At 39.4% G+C, this 16,717-nt stretch overlaps 2 protein-coding genes across 2 annotated transcripts; one reads left to right on the top strand and one right to left on the bottom strand.

The window, feature by feature from the left end:
• Positions 1-8,663: 8,663 nt before the first annotated feature.
• On the bottom strand, positions 8,664-9,620 carry MRPL36 (mitochondrial ribosomal protein L36). Its single transcript, XM_057423046.1, has 2 exons — positions 9,557-9,620; positions 8,664-9,400 (listed from the first exon to the last, which is right to left on the bottom strand). Exon 2 carries the CDS (start codon positions 9,388-9,390, stop codon positions 9,067-9,069), a length of 324 nt encoding a protein of 107 aa, XP_057279029.1. The 5' UTR covers positions 9,391-9,400; positions 9,557-9,620; the 3' UTR covers positions 8,664-9,066.
• A 38-nt stretch (positions 9,621-9,658) lies between these two features.
• NDUFS6 (NADH:ubiquinone oxidoreductase subunit S6) lies at positions 9,659-15,997 on the top strand. The gene is made up of 4 exons (XM_057423087.1): positions 9,659-9,817; positions 10,774-10,827; positions 13,799-13,921; positions 15,849-15,997. Exons 1-4 carry the CDS (start codon positions 9,689-9,691, stop codon positions 15,912-15,914), a joined length of 372 nt encoding a protein of 123 aa, XP_057279070.1. The 5' UTR covers positions 9,659-9,688; the 3' UTR covers positions 15,915-15,997.
• The last annotated feature ends 720 nt before the right edge of the window (positions 15,998-16,717 follow it).

Here is a 16,717-nt window from a genome sequence, read left to right as displayed (position 1 = left end):
TTTGGAGTCAATCAAGTTTCTGAAGGAAGAGAATGCTATATTAAGAATACTCATCTTTTTTTTTTTTTTTCAAGAAAGGCTTTTAACGCTTCTGTACTGTTGACTATAAAATATGGAGCAAAAGGGTGGGAACATTTAATATATTGGAGCTGAAACTAAAACCTGGACAATGAAGCATGAAATGAAGTATGCTTGATATGACAGGGAAACAGAATTAACAAATAGGTAAGACAGAGAAAGTATGTTAAAGAACAATTTTAATGAATAAAAGGACACTAGGATGATTGTAACTTGAAGAGGACAAAATTAAAGATGGAAATAGGTTACAGCATGCGTAATCATCAGAACACAACAATGTATCATAAAAATCTCTTTTCTCCTCTGAAATATTTCAAAAGCAATACATGACTGACGAAGAGCACAGTGCTTCAGGTACATAACAATTTAAAGTATTATAAAGCAATTAAAAATTAAAAATTACATTCATTACACTGCGCTGTGTCATAGAATTACATACTTGCCTATTAAGAAGGACGCTCTTCCGTTTCCAGTGACAAGCTTTCTTAAGAAGAAACCATAACAACAAGAGAAACACAAAGAGTTTCTATAACCTTGTAATCACACATGTCATACACAATGTACTATTTTCCCTCTTTATAGCAGAAATGCACACAAATAATATATAGTAGATGCTTCAAATTATGTTTTCTGTGACAGAAGTTAATTCTAAAGTAAGTATTCCATGAAAAAGAAACAGAGAAAACACTTTTACATGTCTATCATTTGTCCTTAGAGGACAAAAAACAAATACGTTTTCTAAAGCTTGACACTGGTATTATTCTGTGTGGCCTCCGGCTATATGCTTTTTCCAGTTTGTAGAATTGAAGGGATAAGAAAACAGCTTTGCATTAAGAGGAACACATTGTACAGGTTAATCATTACCATGCAGAAATCAAAATGCTGCCAACAAAATAATGGCATACTAGTGCCAAGGGAGTCACCAGGATGACTGTGAGGGAAGCTGCGGGAGAATAACAACTCCTTTGAATGTGGGGAAGTATTGGAGGCATGTGCTTCTAAATTAATTATTGATGTGGCTGAAACAGAAGTTTTTACTACTGTCGACAATAGCAAATACTCGTAAAAATTTAATTGGCTAAAAGTTAATTTCAGTGTTCCTCAATCATGAAATGCATTAATTGTGAAGAGCCTTTTCTTAGATGTTTAAATTTTAAAAGGAAATAAAGCAGAAAAGCAGAATCAGGCAGGGGAATTTAACAAATGTAAAAATGTTGACAGAAGTGGGAGTCATTACTTAGTCAATATTGTATCAATTAACCAAATTAACCATAATCCCTGATGAAAACTAAGTAAAATGGCATAATTTTCTAGTTTGCCTGACTCATTCACATTATACATTATGTGTGTACATTAGCATATACAAATCAGGCAAACTAAAAGGCAAAAGGCAATGCCACATAAAATGTGGGAGAATTAGACAAAACAGTGTTTGTAAGAATTTTAAATGTTCTAAATCCATTAAATAATAAATAAATCATACAGTGTACTGGTGACAGTTGTTACTTTTGAAGGAGAGTGGCTAGTCGGCTCCCAGCTACAAGCTTTCCTTAGGCTGCAGATGGGAACATCAGAGAATCACTTGCTTATATTCTAAACAAATAGCATCCAAAGCCATTGGTAGAAGGGATAAGAAAATATGGATTTCCACTTTAACTAGGTAAAGTAGAACCATAAAACAGTAAGAAAAGTGAACAAGTTCTTTATTAAGATGTGTAACATCAGGCTGAGACTGCCATAACTGCAATGATAGTCTTTTTAGGTAATATTGACACTGAGTTTTTAATTCAGCACCATTGACTATCATAGTATAGCCCTATTTAAATAATTGAAATGGAAAACTACCTATATTATTGGAGAGCAAAGCTTGAAAAAGATTTTCTCTTCACTTATTGAGTTTATATTTTTAGCCCTGAGCACGTAACATCTCAATACCTCTGAGAAGCTCTGAAAAGAACCTGTTCAGAGGGGACAACATAAAAGATAACAGCAAGCAATATTATCACTAGAGTAATAGGACAGCCTTTAGCTCCCTTTGAATATAGGGACTTGTGGGAACCGAGGAAAAGCTCATCTATTTGCTATGCCTGCCAAGTGTCTGAACACAGCAATAAACTCACAGAAATACCTGAGAAGGCCACTCACCCTCCAAATTCCTTGTATGAGAAACTGTGGAGAAGCTTCCTTTGACACTGGTATAGAAAACATGAGGGAGCATAAGAGAAAGCATTGACAACACTATGAGATTCACTGTAACTTCTATATTTTCTCTTTCTGGACAGCAATGAGAGTGAAACACTTGGCTGAGCAATATTGATGACACACAGGATTGTTTGATGTTCTTGTCACCATTGTTTATTAAATCCAACAGAAAAATATCTAAAGCTGGTGTTATTTAGTTACTTTAACAGTCATAGATGTTAACATCTATGTTAACATTTTAACATAACTAACAATCCTATAATTTTCTTCGTGAACTTTCTCTGTTAAAAAGAAAATAAAACATTATTAATTGGTAAGGGCCAGGTTTTAGCTCTGAGCTATAATTATTTCAAAAAAAAAAAAATTTGGATTAAACTATACGTGAAATTGCCCTGAGATCACTTCAGCTATGAGACTGACATAGATAAAAGACACCTCCCTCTAATGCTGTATTGGTTTCTGAGAACTGTGGTCATGTAACAGGTGCCACAAAGGTCCTTCCCACTGTAGCTTGTTGAAATTGTTTACCACAATGTACTACAGTAAATTTGCCCACACGATACCTAGATCACAAATGGGTACAACTCTCACCCACTTTCATCCTATGGTTTGGAGGTTTGCACATATATTTATACTTAAGAGAGTTACAAAATTCAAACAATGTAACAATGAACAAAAGAAGCAGCAATGGACAATCTTTTGTTTGTATAGTTTTACTGATAACACAAAGTCACTATAACTAGATCTAACCAGTAGTACTATCCATTGGAAATAAACTACTTAAAATGTGAAGTTTGGGGACTGTAGGAGCAAATTTTCTGCTGTTCTTAGGAAAAGGCCAGTGGCAAAAGCATTAGGCAGTACATGTTCCTGTTTAACGTAGGCTGGATTACTTACTAAAAGTCTTCTAAAGGAGCTTATTTGTACAGAAGCTCAAGATTTGGTCTGAAAAGGCTGCTTCATGGGTTAATGTATTCACCTATAAATAAAAGCAGTGACAGCTCTCCTGTCACTACATGCTGATGGACGGTTCCTTTTTCTACCATTACAGCCTTGTGAATGTGGGAAAATTAATTTAAGTGGTAGTTAATTTCTAATGAATTCCATTCAAGCGGTTAATATGGTCCCTTGATGTTATGGTAACCTTCATGGATCATTGCATTATGTAAATAAATTCTACTTTATGCTGGTTTATTAAAAAAAAAGGAAGATTGGTGAGTCCAGTCAAACCTTCACTTATACAAATATGCATAAAATTTCTCCAGAAATCACTAAAAATAGACTGTTTAAGAGGATTACACTTGATATCCTACAAAGCATACCATTCATCTTTACAAGTCATCTAAATTTTATATCATTTTGGCAGGATCATCTATTATTTGGAGCAGAGAATAAGAAGACTTTTGGAAAGGAAACCTCTTCACTCAGAATTGTATTAGAAATGCATCCTGTGTGTCCTTGAGGAACTCTCCAAGCCTTTAGCTCAGCTGCTTTGCACAGGCATGAATCACTGGACAGGCTTCACACATCCCAGCTCCTGCTTTATCCCCTCTTCTGGAGAGAGACCTCTTACAGGGTGTGTTCTGTAGAGAACATATACATGGCATCTTACTCCTTGAAGTCATGATTCTTCCAGCTTATATCAGGGGGGTTTAGATTAGGATGTGTTATTTTACTGAAATACTAAAATCCTTAAAGAAAAAAAAATGGTGTGCCATATTTATTTTAAAATATTAATGTATTTTGGTATTCAAATTCATGTCCATGTACCTTCTGAAAGGTAATGAAGGGTTCTTTTTACTGTGCCATACATATTACTTGAAGGATATTACATATTACTTGAAGGTTCTTTTTATTGAGCAATACATATTACTTGAAGAACACTGTGTAAGAACAGAGCCTTCTATGGTGTGTAAGTTGAGTGAGTTTTTTGATATCCCTAGTAATATGTGTTGAAACTAAACCCCTTATATATGTCTAAACTTAGGAAGCTAAAAAAAGAAAAGACAACAAAATGGCCTTTGCTCTTAGTGGCTATTTCAAACAAACAAACCCCAAAACATAAGGCGCTGTTCAGTCTTTTGGTAGCCTTATGCAACCAAGCCACTTGATGATAGACAACAATTAGTGTATATCTAGACATAAATACATTACAGCAGCTGGCCCAGATAACTTATGACAGGGGACTTTAAAGAGCTGGGTCAGGATATTTTTGGCCTATTGATTTAATATATTCTTTAAAATACTGAAATACCAGCAGTTGAAAGTAAGGGCCACAAACTTGTAAGCTAAATTCTGCAGTGTAAAAGGGTTTTGATATGGAACAAAAGTAATGACATGAAAATAAACAGAAAATAGGATTAAGTGAAACATGATGTAGCTTGTGTACACCATGTCAAGCAAAAGTATCTTTGACTTTTAGAAAGAGAGAAAAATACAGTAGATCTAATCTATCAGGACTTCAGAAAAATATGTGACAGCTCATTTATGTAGTTAACTAAAACACAGAAAAAGAGGACCACCTAATGGATTTTAAGATTAGTAAGGACGTGACTAAAAGTGAGATGCATGAGAGGAAATGCTTGTAGGCAATATCTTTTATTAGACAATTGAGACAGTTGGAAAAAAAGCTGGTAAGCTTTGGGCATACATGAGAATGACTTGTGTTCTCAAAAGCTTTCCTATTTTTTTCTAACTATATCAGTGATACAATAAAATATATTACCTCTCCTCACAAACCTTATCTCACAAATTCAAAAGTTACACAAAAGGGCTGTTAGGATGATGAGAGGAGCAGAAAGACTGCTTTGTGAGAAAAGACTAAAATTACTTGTTTAGCTTAGGAAAACAAAGACTGAGAAAGGATGCGATAGCTGCCTAGAAATAAATATCAAGCAGGTAAATTCCACAGGAACAGAAGTGTTATTTAACATAAAAGATAGTGTTGGCATAAGTATAAACAAGTCCTGAATAAATTTAGAGCTGCAGTTAGAGGAGTAGGAAGAGGAGGGAAGTCCTAGACCCTTTCAAAGAGCAGTGCTAGCAAAAGGCAGTTAATTTTTAATGCAGAACTTAGTAAATTTATTTAAATAATTGTATTAAGTAGTTGCCAGAATAGCAGGGAGTTGGAGTCTATGTATATATACTGCCTTTATGACTTTTTCCAGGGACCACCAATTCTCCCAGTAAACTGGCCTAGAGCTGATTGTAACCATACTACTCATAGGCAGCATCTTTTAAAGTACCCCTGTAGACTCTGGGACTCCTTGTTCCCAGCCTTTTCCTCATTTAGACACTGTTTGCTACCAGTCTTCAGCCACGTACAACAGAGAGGTTGACGTTATTCCCTGCCTGTTCCTTTGCTTACTTACAGCCACTAAATGGAATCAGTCCTATTTTTAGACAAAACAACTTCACAAAGTTAACTTTTTTTTTTCATTTTTGCACAACATAGCACATAAAACCAGGTGGCTTCTTGAAAACTACTTCTCTCAACACTGTATTCACATTTACGGACAACGGATTTCAAAGTCTAATGCACAAGTTTCTAGGTGAAATGGTGAATTTTCCATTTCTGGAGGCAGGTGGATAACTCCAGCAAGTGACAGCTTCATCTTGGGTGCCAATATTCTCCTCGTACCCACTTTCATCATTTTTAGATCAGGTTCAATGTGTTCACTGTGATGAAGCTCTTATAAAGATTGCTGCTTCCACTACGAGTGGGATACAGAGCAATAACGAAACTGCTGTGGTTTATCTCCCAGAGGTATAGAAGTAAAACACCACCACTTACCTAGAAAAAATGGGCTGTAAACTGTGACAGTTCAATAACAGCTTCGTGGGCAGTTCAGCTATTCCTACAGGAAGGCAAACTCAAGTCCTGGAGAGCACAGGAGACCAAACAGGTTAGGGCATGACCCCTTGTAGTTGTGGTGAGTTAAACTTTCAGCTCATCAGAAGAAAAACAGCCCCTTCTCAGCCTTCCCCAGTTTAAACCACTGGTACAGGTTTCAAACTGCAAGTTATTCATCTGATGAGATGCAATGGAATGAGTGTTTAAATGTTATAATCATTAAAGTTATAATCAGCCTTATTAAACAGAATGGGGATACTGTGTCTTTAATTTGCACCATGGAAGTCGTTAGATAGTTTTCAGCAGTGTATAACAAGGTACATCCACCCTTGCTGATTCAGAACTGGAGAATATGGTGACACTACTGGTACATGTAAGCTGGTAATGAAATCTCTCTAGATTCAGGTGTATGAAGCTCCCTGAAACCACAGAAAGACCATGGCACTACAGAGGAGATAGCAACCACAGACAAAGCCTGACAGTCATTAATATACATGAGCTCTGTATATTTATCCTGCAGTTGACCTAAATACATCTCTACCTGTTGCCTATCTGGAATCTGAGAGTCTCATTCCCTAGAACAGTTCTGAGAAATTAAGGAAGTTCAGTCATCACAACCGTAAATAATTTTAATAACTGTATGATGGAAACGGTCACAGGAGACATCAGTTGTCTTGTTCCTACTCCACTGTGGGGATTTAAAGAATGAAGAATTTCTGGAAGGGATAACCTAGACACAAAACCACCATGAAACCAGAAGCTGCAAATGTAATTGGAACCTGAGTCTTATTTCAGTTTTCAGTGTACGGATCCTTCTTCCTGTGTTACTGGGTCCTATTTATCCCTTAAGCCATTTTACATTCTAGCTGTGCACTCCTTATCATTCCCCTCCCCTTCACCTTATGCCCACACAACATCTGTGGAAGGGGGAGAAATATGGAACCGATATAGATTGGTATTTTTAGTATTCCAGACTAAATATTTGGCCTGGGTAGCTTAAGTAGCAGCTGTGTACCCTTTGAAAACAGCTGTTTAAGCAGCACAATATTCAGAAAGTCTGTAATGAAGGATGTGAACCCTTAGCTACCAACCACTAGGCTACTGGCTGACACTATTTCAGATTCTTGTTTTGTAGTTGTTGTAAACAAACCCAAAATAAATATGCATCACCTCCAGCTCTAGTCACCTTCCTCACATCAGCCAAATTACAGAAAGTTTCAGAATTTGATGGGGTTTTTTTGGGAGCACATCTCTAAGAGTTTGTGGATACCAACTGAAATGGTACTTAGAAGTGTGAGATTCAGTATTCCTGCCTAACAGATGGAGAAACCAAGACAAAGGCAAAATTACTTTTCCAAAATTATAAAGCACGTCAATGGCAGAGTAAAATTATAATTCAGAGCCTTCTGGTTTCTAATCCTATAATCCTCTTTCCAAAATCTATTAGCACAACCAAGTATGCTGTTCCAGTGATGGCTGTGAATGCTCCATTCTTTTGCACACTCCACCCCAGGTATCACAAACTTACCATTCAGATGACAACACGTGAATAATTCACAGCCGCACTAAACATCTCAATTCAAATTACACCACATCTCAGTTTCTGACTAGCAACACTAGATTCAATGGCTTTAATTCTGAAACAATTTTTCCTAGTTGTAGGTCTTTGAAATAGGCTGAGTCAGCCCTGTATAAAAGCTTCTTATGCTAAATGGGGAGATGAAAACATAGCGATTTGTGCCTCCCTTTTATGTACAGTAATCCTATCTTTGAATTCACTCCAAGTTGTTGAGTGTAGGCTGTATTTAATAGACACCAACCTAGCATGAGTACCCCACACTACTGCATTCAAAACATCTGGAAGGAGCTGTTTCTAGGGACACAGTAGAAGTTGTATAAAAGACAAAAAAAGGGCAATGCTAAAGCCTCAACTGCGTACATAAGTGAGCCTAAAAGTTTGCAGAAACTTGCTGGGATCTGAAATAATTATTTTTATCTTTTTTCCTGTAGACATCTACACAAAATGGTTTACTCCACTCAAAAAGCAATGATTCCTGGGTATTGCCTTTTATTTGGATTAAGGTTTGGGAAACTGCAGAATAGTATACCATAAACACCAGAGAGGATTTCTCTGAAGATGGGGCTAAGAACACTCCCTAATACACTCTGAATGATCAATATAACATTAAATGAGAATTTTAAACACTGGAACTTAAAAATAAAGTTATAACTTTATACTAACTAAAATGCCATGATCTCCCCTCAAAACCCACAGTGAAAAGCAGCAAGGGTTGTTTACGTTGGCATTACTGAAGCTACATGGGATTATGTGTGTTGCAACTTAACAATTATAAGACATTTTTACCTCACCTATGAACAACGCCAAAAGCTAGAACACTGTCTTTCAACATATATTTATTTACCACTTAGGAACCCACCTGAGTTTGAAACTATTGGTTCTGTTGTAACAACTTTCAACATCTAGAGCTTTGTGTTGGTTTTTAGAAAGATTAATTGTATATTGTAATAATGCACATCAACGGACTTTAGTTTCATTATGCTTTAATTAAATACATATGCATCTCGAGAGTCTGATGATTCAGCTTTACCCATACTAAATTTACAGAGACGTGATTTTCACGGCTAAGATAACAAGAGATCCTAAAAATTGTGGCTTTCCGTTTCAGTTCTCAGCGTCCATGATCAGAAGTTACGGCAAGGGCCCTTAAGAACTCAACCCGCCCTACTTTAGCGTTAAGAAGAAAGGCTGCCACCTTCATCATTTGGCGATCTGTGTCTCCAGCAGCCAGGTTCCAGATGTCGCTGGGCAGAGGGCGAGGTGCCAGCGGCAGGGATATGGAAAGCCGGACTCGAGGCTAACATTGCGTTCACTCTGCCCTCCGGCGTCCCGCGGCTGCGTTCCGGCCGCAGGGCTACAGCTGCCGCTGCTTGTGCCGGGGGTTGGTTTTGCAGAGCACGTAGAGCCGGCCCCGCCGCCGGACCATAAAGCAGTCCTTGCAGCGTCTCTTCAGCGACACTTTGCTCTTCAGCCCCGCGACGAGCGGCGGCAACAGCCCGGCCGGCGGGGGCAGGGCCAGCAGGGGGCGGCGGACAGCTGTCCCGCACCACGGATGCGGGGCCCGGCTCACCGGGGCGGGCAGTAGCACCGCCCGCCACCACGGAGCCAAGGAACTGAAGGGCGAGCGGCCCAGCGAGCCGAGCGGCCCAGCGAGCGCCCTGGCCAGGAGAGCCAGCATGCTCTGCACCCTGCAGAATAGAGCACTGTGAGGACACACACGCCACGCCACAGCAACAACCCTCCCTGTCCCTCCTTCTCTTACCTTCCCTAGCCCCTAACGGAAAGCACCCAGCACTAACCGGCACAACCACTGCCCCCACCTTGGGTCGCAGATGGCCACTCACCGCCCCCACACACCCCGCGCATGCGCTCACGCCACGGCCCAACGGAAAGGCGCGGAAGCCGGAGAGGGGCGGGACAAGAGTAACTGCCGCGCCTGCGCCCGCCGGCGAGGGGAATCACGTGTCCGGGCCAAGATGGCGGCGCCCGGCGCGACCTTCCGCCGCTTGCTGTTGCTGCGCCGGTCGCTGCCTGTGGCGGTCGCCGCTCGGCCTTACGGTGTGCGGGCCTCCGGTACCGGCGAGTTGGTGACGCACACCGGGCAGGTGAGCGTGCAGGGCCGCGGAGAGAGGAGGGCGGCACGGCGGTCGGTGTTGCTCCTCTGCAGGGGAGGGCGGGCGCGGCAGGGCCGCGTCTCCCACCGTTCTGGTGCCTGTGGAAAAGCACTGCTGGTGTTGCGAATGGCACGGTGGTGTGCTTCATCTAGTATGCGCTGAGGAAATGGGTGCTCTTGGATGATATATAAGTGGAGGTACGCGCGGTCTCAGACAAAAAAAAAGTTGATTTGGGCGGTATGTCCAGCGTGAGAAGTCCCTGCGTGTGGCCGGGGTTTGGAACCGGATGATCTTTAAAGTCCCTTCCAACCCAAACCATGCTATGATTCTATGAATTGGGAGCAAGGTCACTAACTGTTACCAAGTGCTGTGGTATGAGTCCAGCGATTGACACGGGTGGAGAGTTGTCAGGTAGGAGGTACCCTGCTGTCAGTACCGCGGTGTCAGTGCCTTGTAATTCCTTTTCATCTGTTCTTCGGTGTCAAAACTGAGCGTAAGAGCTGGGGAGGCTTGTGTACTGTCTTGTAGAGGTGGGAGACAAGCATGGCTGGTGGAGCTAGTGCAGGAGGGTCCTCGCTGTGCTTACTGAACCCAAACATAAATAAACATGAAACTTGAATTTTCTCCTTTAGTCCACCTTACAGATGGCAGTGTGGGATCAAGGAACAGCATTATAAGTAATTTTTTTCTTTGTCTCTATTGTCAGAGCTAAGGCTTCTATTTACTGGCTTTAGCCCCACCTCCCCCTTTCTTTTCTACTTTCCAATCTAAAATGTACTTTACTCTGTGACAGAAATTTTCTGTGCAGAGCATACATGTAAGATGATGCTAATGCTCGGAACTGAGGAAACAACTTCAACTGTTTAGTCTTGACAGTCTATAAGCCTTTGTGTTCTTTATTTATTGTTATTGCTTTTTAAATCAATCAAGTTTATTTTATTTCTTAGGTATATGATGAAAAGGATTATAGAAGAATTAGATTCGTTGGACGGCAAAAGGAGGTAACTCATTCTACTTTTAGTCATAGTAGCGGGTGTAGTTTGAGGGATTTTTTATATCTGATATTGATGATTGATGTCCTCAACCTGCATGTCATTAAACAAAAAAACCCAAACACCAAAAAAAAACCCAGCAACAAAACGGCAAACCAGCCAAATCCCAAAACTGCAACCAGAAAAAAACCAGCCCCAGCAACCTACTAAAACCAATCTGATATAGATTTTGGTTTCTGGTGGGTTTTCCATTACATTGAAAGTTCTAGTTTTAAGAGAGTTTATAGTAATTTTTGTGTACCTTTCTACTTTTTTTGAAATTCAAGATGTGGCCTGCACCCGCTAAGTGCATTAGGCATTTGAACATCTTAAAATTGGACTTATTGGACTTTCTATCTTAAGCATGTGTTTTAAGAAAATTTTAAGCTTGTTTTTAGTGCAGTTTGTGTTCAGAAAATAACTAAATGCCCTGTTGAATTGTGCTTCTACACATATGTTTAAATGCATGTTTAGAAGCTTAATCTGCTGCCACATAGTTAAAATCCTGAGCTTTGCCTAAATTGAGTTTTTAATAAAGCCACTTCATTTCCAGACCCTGGAGCACATTTGCTGAACAGTGACATAACAGATAAAACTAAAATTTAGAGTATTCTGAAATAATGAAGCCTCAAAGGCAAAGTCAAGTAACACCAGCATCAGCCAAATGTACAGTGAAGTTACCTGGTGCGCCCGTTGCTGCTGCTTATCAATAGAGTGGGTATGTGAAATTATAAGTCCTTTAGCACAGAGATCTCTCTAATGATCGAACAGTGCTGCTCCATTAGGCATCTGCTGGTCTTAGAGAGAAACAGAGATAGGTTCAGCTAAATTGTATTCTTCAGTGCCTGAGCATCTGATGAGTGCCTTAATGTTAATGCTATAAACGTGTATATATAGTAGAGGCATTAAATATAAGGTGTGATAGATTTTTTAATGAAGTTTTGTGTAATTATTCCCTTCCTAAATTAACTTGAAGTAATTATGCTGATTTTTGAGATTTTGCATTGAGTATACTTCTTTATATTGCTACACTTGTGCTGTGTGGCAGAAATGAGGATTCTACATGGGAAAGAGTTAAATGAAAATGTCACTTAAAATGCTGAAGTAGTTTACTTCTGGGAGGATAAGAGCAAAGTAGGTCTTTCCCAAATGCAATGGCTGTTTTTATGCTACTTCTGTAACCTTGTAGGAAACACTTCTTAAACCTAATTCTCCATAGGACATTGGTCCCTCTGATATGCCTTTGCCAGCAGCTGATTTCAGACTCTCTGTGGTAAGGATCTTTCAGGATTTTCAGTTCAGCCTGAATCCTCCTTCTCCAGTAAAAGACAAGCTTTAAGTCTGCTGAGCAAGGTTTAATGCTAGGGTTTAGTTGTGAAACTGAAAAAGAAATTTACTAAAATAAATTTAAAAAAAATACTAAAATGAAAATAAAAAAAAATACTAAAATGATCTTCATCTGTGCTTACTAATGGGATCTCTCTCTAGGAGCTTTGCCGTTATTCCCTAGTGGGTTTCAGCAGCTAGTGTTCGGGTTTCACAGCCGCATCTGTAGTATGATTGTTGTACTGTGTCTCAGAAATGTTGTGAAGAGTGGAGTTACACTTCTGATCTTGAAGCAGTGGTGTGCCATGGTGGTATCTACCTCTTCCTTTAGCATGAAATAAAGGATGCAAAGTTTTGAGCATTATTAAAAGCAGCAGTAAAAATCATTGCAGGTTGGCAAAGATTACATGTGACTTGCAGATGCAGGCCTCAACCTGTGAGATTCTTGATATTCCCAATTTGCTTCAATACCAAAAAATATTTTTTGTTACTTTATTTAGCTAGCGTCTTCCTCAGGTAAAGAAGATCTTGTTGCTAGCAAAACTGACTTTTCAACCGCTATACCAGAAATGCAAATTTGGGGTGAATTCAGTTGGAGGCTTGGTGAAAGATCCTAAGTTGTGTATAAAAACTATATAAAACTATTATTGTAGTTCTTAGTGACTTATGTTTTTCCTAAGGATCTCATCTTCATTCAAATACCAGCATGTCTGAGCCTTACACAGAGAGCATTAGACAGTGCCTTCTTTGGGTTTGTGTATTATTTTATGTATGTGCATGTACAACATTGCCTTTGAAAAAGCTGGCCCCTCCTGGTGCATGTTTACGTGACGGGTAGGAGGGGTTGTCGTTCACTGCTGGCTCAGATCCTGTTGGAAGAGGCTGGTGCAGATGAGGGAGGAAAGCGCTGTGGCTGGGCACTGCAGGTCCTGCTGAGACACGAGTTTCTGTGTCGCAGGTCTGCCCAGAGGTAGGTACATTTGCAGGTGTGACCTAGGGAAAAGCCGTACTTGTCACTGATGTGTGTGTTCAGGAAGTATGTATAAAATGGGTTTACAGAGTGGCACATCTTTTCTAATGCTGAACAGTTTGCCTTTCTGACTGTTGTTATGCACCCTGTTTATGGATTCCTGTGCAGTGATAGAATAAAATGCATGCTGAGAGGCTCTAAATTACCAGCAGTTGTTTTATCTCACTCCTGACCTTACCTGTCCCACTGTTATTTTTATCAGCAGTGAGTCTTTTGCGATTTTATCAGGTAGTCATTAAAACACAATACAGAGGCAGTGTCAGTTAAATGTCTTGTGTTCTTGGCTGCTTGGTCCTGCTCACCTTTCTCCTGAATCTGATTAGGTCACATTGTAAGCCTGAACACTGATGTGGCCTGTGTGTCTGGGAAAGGGATTGCTTTTGCAGAGTTGACCATGCAGTAGTGACATGTAGTCACTGATCTGGCTTATAGCACAGCCTAAAAGTTGGTGAAGGAGGTGGGAGGAAATTCAGGAAGGAACTTTTCAAGATGGCTGTAGTGGAACTGCTTGTGGAGGCAGGAAATGGTAATTGCTTTCTGTCTGAGTAGGAAGGGTATCTCAAAGTTTCTTTTTTTCTCTTACAGGTGAACAAGAACTTTGCGATTGATCTGATAGCAGAGCAGCCTGTGAGTGAAGTTGAAAGCAGAGTAATATCATGTGATGGTGGTGGTGGAGCTTTGGGACATCCTAAAGTGTACATAAACTTGGTAATATCTTTGTTCTGCATATAGGATGTTTTGCCTGTAAATTCTTGTTTGTAAGTTTATCTACTTTTGGGTGTGCTAGTTTAACAAAAAAGGAGCCTGCGATGCTCATTTTATATAGTGCCTAATGTAAAATTAAGATCTCTAGTCAGAAGAGTTAGAGGGCTTCCGTTTCAAGTGGCAGAAATTTCTTTTTGAAATTTTGATTTGTTTGATAAGACAGTAATTCTGGTTTTTTTTTAAGAGTTTAACTGAAACAGTGTGAACAAGCAGTGCCCTGAGAGCAAAAAATAACATGCTGCTTGTATTTTCAGACACTTACTCTCATTATTTATTATTATGCCACTGTGGTGTAGATTTAGGATACAATTGCAGCATTGTTAGGAACATGCAGTTTATTTTGAACCTTACAAGTTCAAGGAAAAGAAAAAGGGGGGGGGGGAACCCTAAACAAACAAACCAACCAATCCCTCTTTCAGTCTTTCAGAATCTTTGTAGTTCCAAAGATTAAATGTTTCAATCATGGTCAGAGAATCAATGAAGAATAAATGTTGTCTTATCCTCCTATTGACAGTAGTGATACTCTCCAGTGTATTCTTATTCTAGAGAGTAAAAATACTCAGGCTACTGTCCTGTGACCTCAATGGAATCAGTGATGACTTGTTGCTTAGATACTGTTCTTTGGCAGACCCTGACTGCAAATGTCTGAAAATCTTTGCTTGCTCACCCAAAAGTTAATGTTTCCCTAATATCCAGTACAGTGGTGGAGGAGAGCTGGTCTGCTTTAGTGTCAGTGTTGTTGTGACTCCTAACTATAATCACAAGCATTTCTATTTTGAACAAAGTAAGAACTTTGTAATGATTCATATTGCAAAGTCAAATACTCGGAGATTCTAATTCATAACAATTAGGAAGCTTGTGTTCTTCAGTCTTAAGTTAACTTCTTCAACACACTGCATCTATATTGATTTGTTTGACTTGTGCCATGCTCTTCTTGAAAAATACCTTAGGTTTTTTTTGTGAATTTTGTGGGGGTTTTTTTTTGGTTTTTTTTTTTTTTGTGTTGACAATCAAATTACAAGGTGTCTGTGGTTTAGTTCTTGAAAGCTAATTTCAGCAAACAGGGAGAATGGTATTAGACCACCATGTTTCCCCTAGCCCTGAAAATTGAAATCCAGGCTTTTGGTGGTGGCTGGTAGCCTGGATCTCTAATCCTGTATTAAGGAAGGGGAACCATTTCATGACTCAAATGATTATGTTGCTAAATAACAGAAGATCCCTGTCTTGTGTTTTGTTGTGTTAGGAAGGACTGCAGTCCTCCCAGAAGAGCTTGCAGTCAGTCACACTTCTAAATTTTAAAAAACACAATGTGTCTTTTGGAGCGAAGGATAAAATTTTGTACAGTGGTATCCGCTACTTTTCTCCAAAATGTTTTCTTTCAGAATTCCTCCCAGAATCCTACTGAAATTTCCCCCTTCCTGCAGCTAACTCTGTAGCTTACATTACTGGTGAAAATTCCTGTCTAGATAAAACTTGGAAATGCCAAATCCTATTCTGAATTCAAATAATTCTGAAATGAACTTTTCAGAACATTGGAACAGATACAATTGAACTTACTTAAGATGTCCAGTTTGGTAGGAGTACGCTTTATTGCTGAAGAGATACCACTTGACTTGACTTTAAAATTGTGTTGCTGAGATTAGACCTGGTAGTTAGAAGGCTGGCAGAAGGGAAGCTGTATAGGAAACAGAAATCAAACATAAACCTCATACCATTGTCCTTGCTTCCACCATTTCAGATAAGATTAAACTCTGTACTTCAGCTATATTGATCTATTTTAAGGTGGCACATATAAGTAAGACAAAATGTGTAATTTCTGACAGTTCTGTGAAGTGGAACTAGCAGCTCTCGTATTTTTATGTTTTTACAGGACAAAGATACAAAGACGGGAACATGTGGCTACTGTGGACTTCAGTTTAAACAGAAACATCACTGAAAGATTGTCCCTGCATGCTTGCAGATTTCTGCTCAGATGTTAATGTTTAACTATAAATAAACAATATATGTTTAGAAACCCAAGATTAGTGTTTGTGTTTAGGAATGTCCAGTCTGTAGCTTTTTAAACCTGGGTTGTCGAGTATTGGAGAGCTGAATGGTATTACAATACCTTCTTTGTGCGTAATTTGGTTTTCATGGAACAAATGTCCTGCCTTGTTTGGCAGGCTTGGAAGTGGTATTTGGCTGCAGCATAGGTTAGGTTTGTACTTGGTAGATTTGTATTCTTGTTCAACACTGAATTGGATTTGTATGTTTACTGGGGGATTAATTATTCTAGGTGTTTGTCTTGGCATTGTTTGACACTCTTAATTTGTTCATGGCCTGGTATCTATAGCTAGATTCACAAATGGAAGCACAGAGATATTACGATACTCAGCATTACAGCGCTTACTCCTGGAAGCAAAACTGTCATCCCTGAATTAAGTAGCTACGCTTGCTACTTGATTAAAATAAACAGACAGTGCCTTAGAATGATAATCAGTATGAGCTGGAGAACTACCTAATTGGCAGACGTGAAAGGTGAGGACATAAGCATTTGTCCTCCAGTTGAGAGGATAGAGTATAAATATCTGATTCTGTTTGGGCTTCACACCCTTGAAACCTCTTTAGGAGCTAGGTTTTGTCAGACTCAAAGCAGGAATTGCTCTATTATAGGGAGAAGCTTCTGCTTCTTTAATACAAATAAACTGACAAAGAGCATCCATCCATCTCTGTGTAACACCATCTAGGCTGTATGAGGCT

Source organism: Pezoporus wallicus, unplaced genomic scaffold (genome assembly GCF_028554395.1).
Source record: "Pezoporus wallicus isolate ANWC-B61680 ecotype Strahan unplaced genomic scaffold, APGP_CSIRO_Pwel_v1 contig_749, whole genome shotgun sequence".
Classification (NCBI taxonomy): Eukaryota; Metazoa; Chordata; class Aves; order Psittaciformes; family Psittacidae; genus Pezoporus; species Pezoporus wallicus.
The sequence above is the reverse complement of the archived record's forward strand: the minus strand, read 5'-3'. Positions and strand labels throughout refer to the sequence as shown.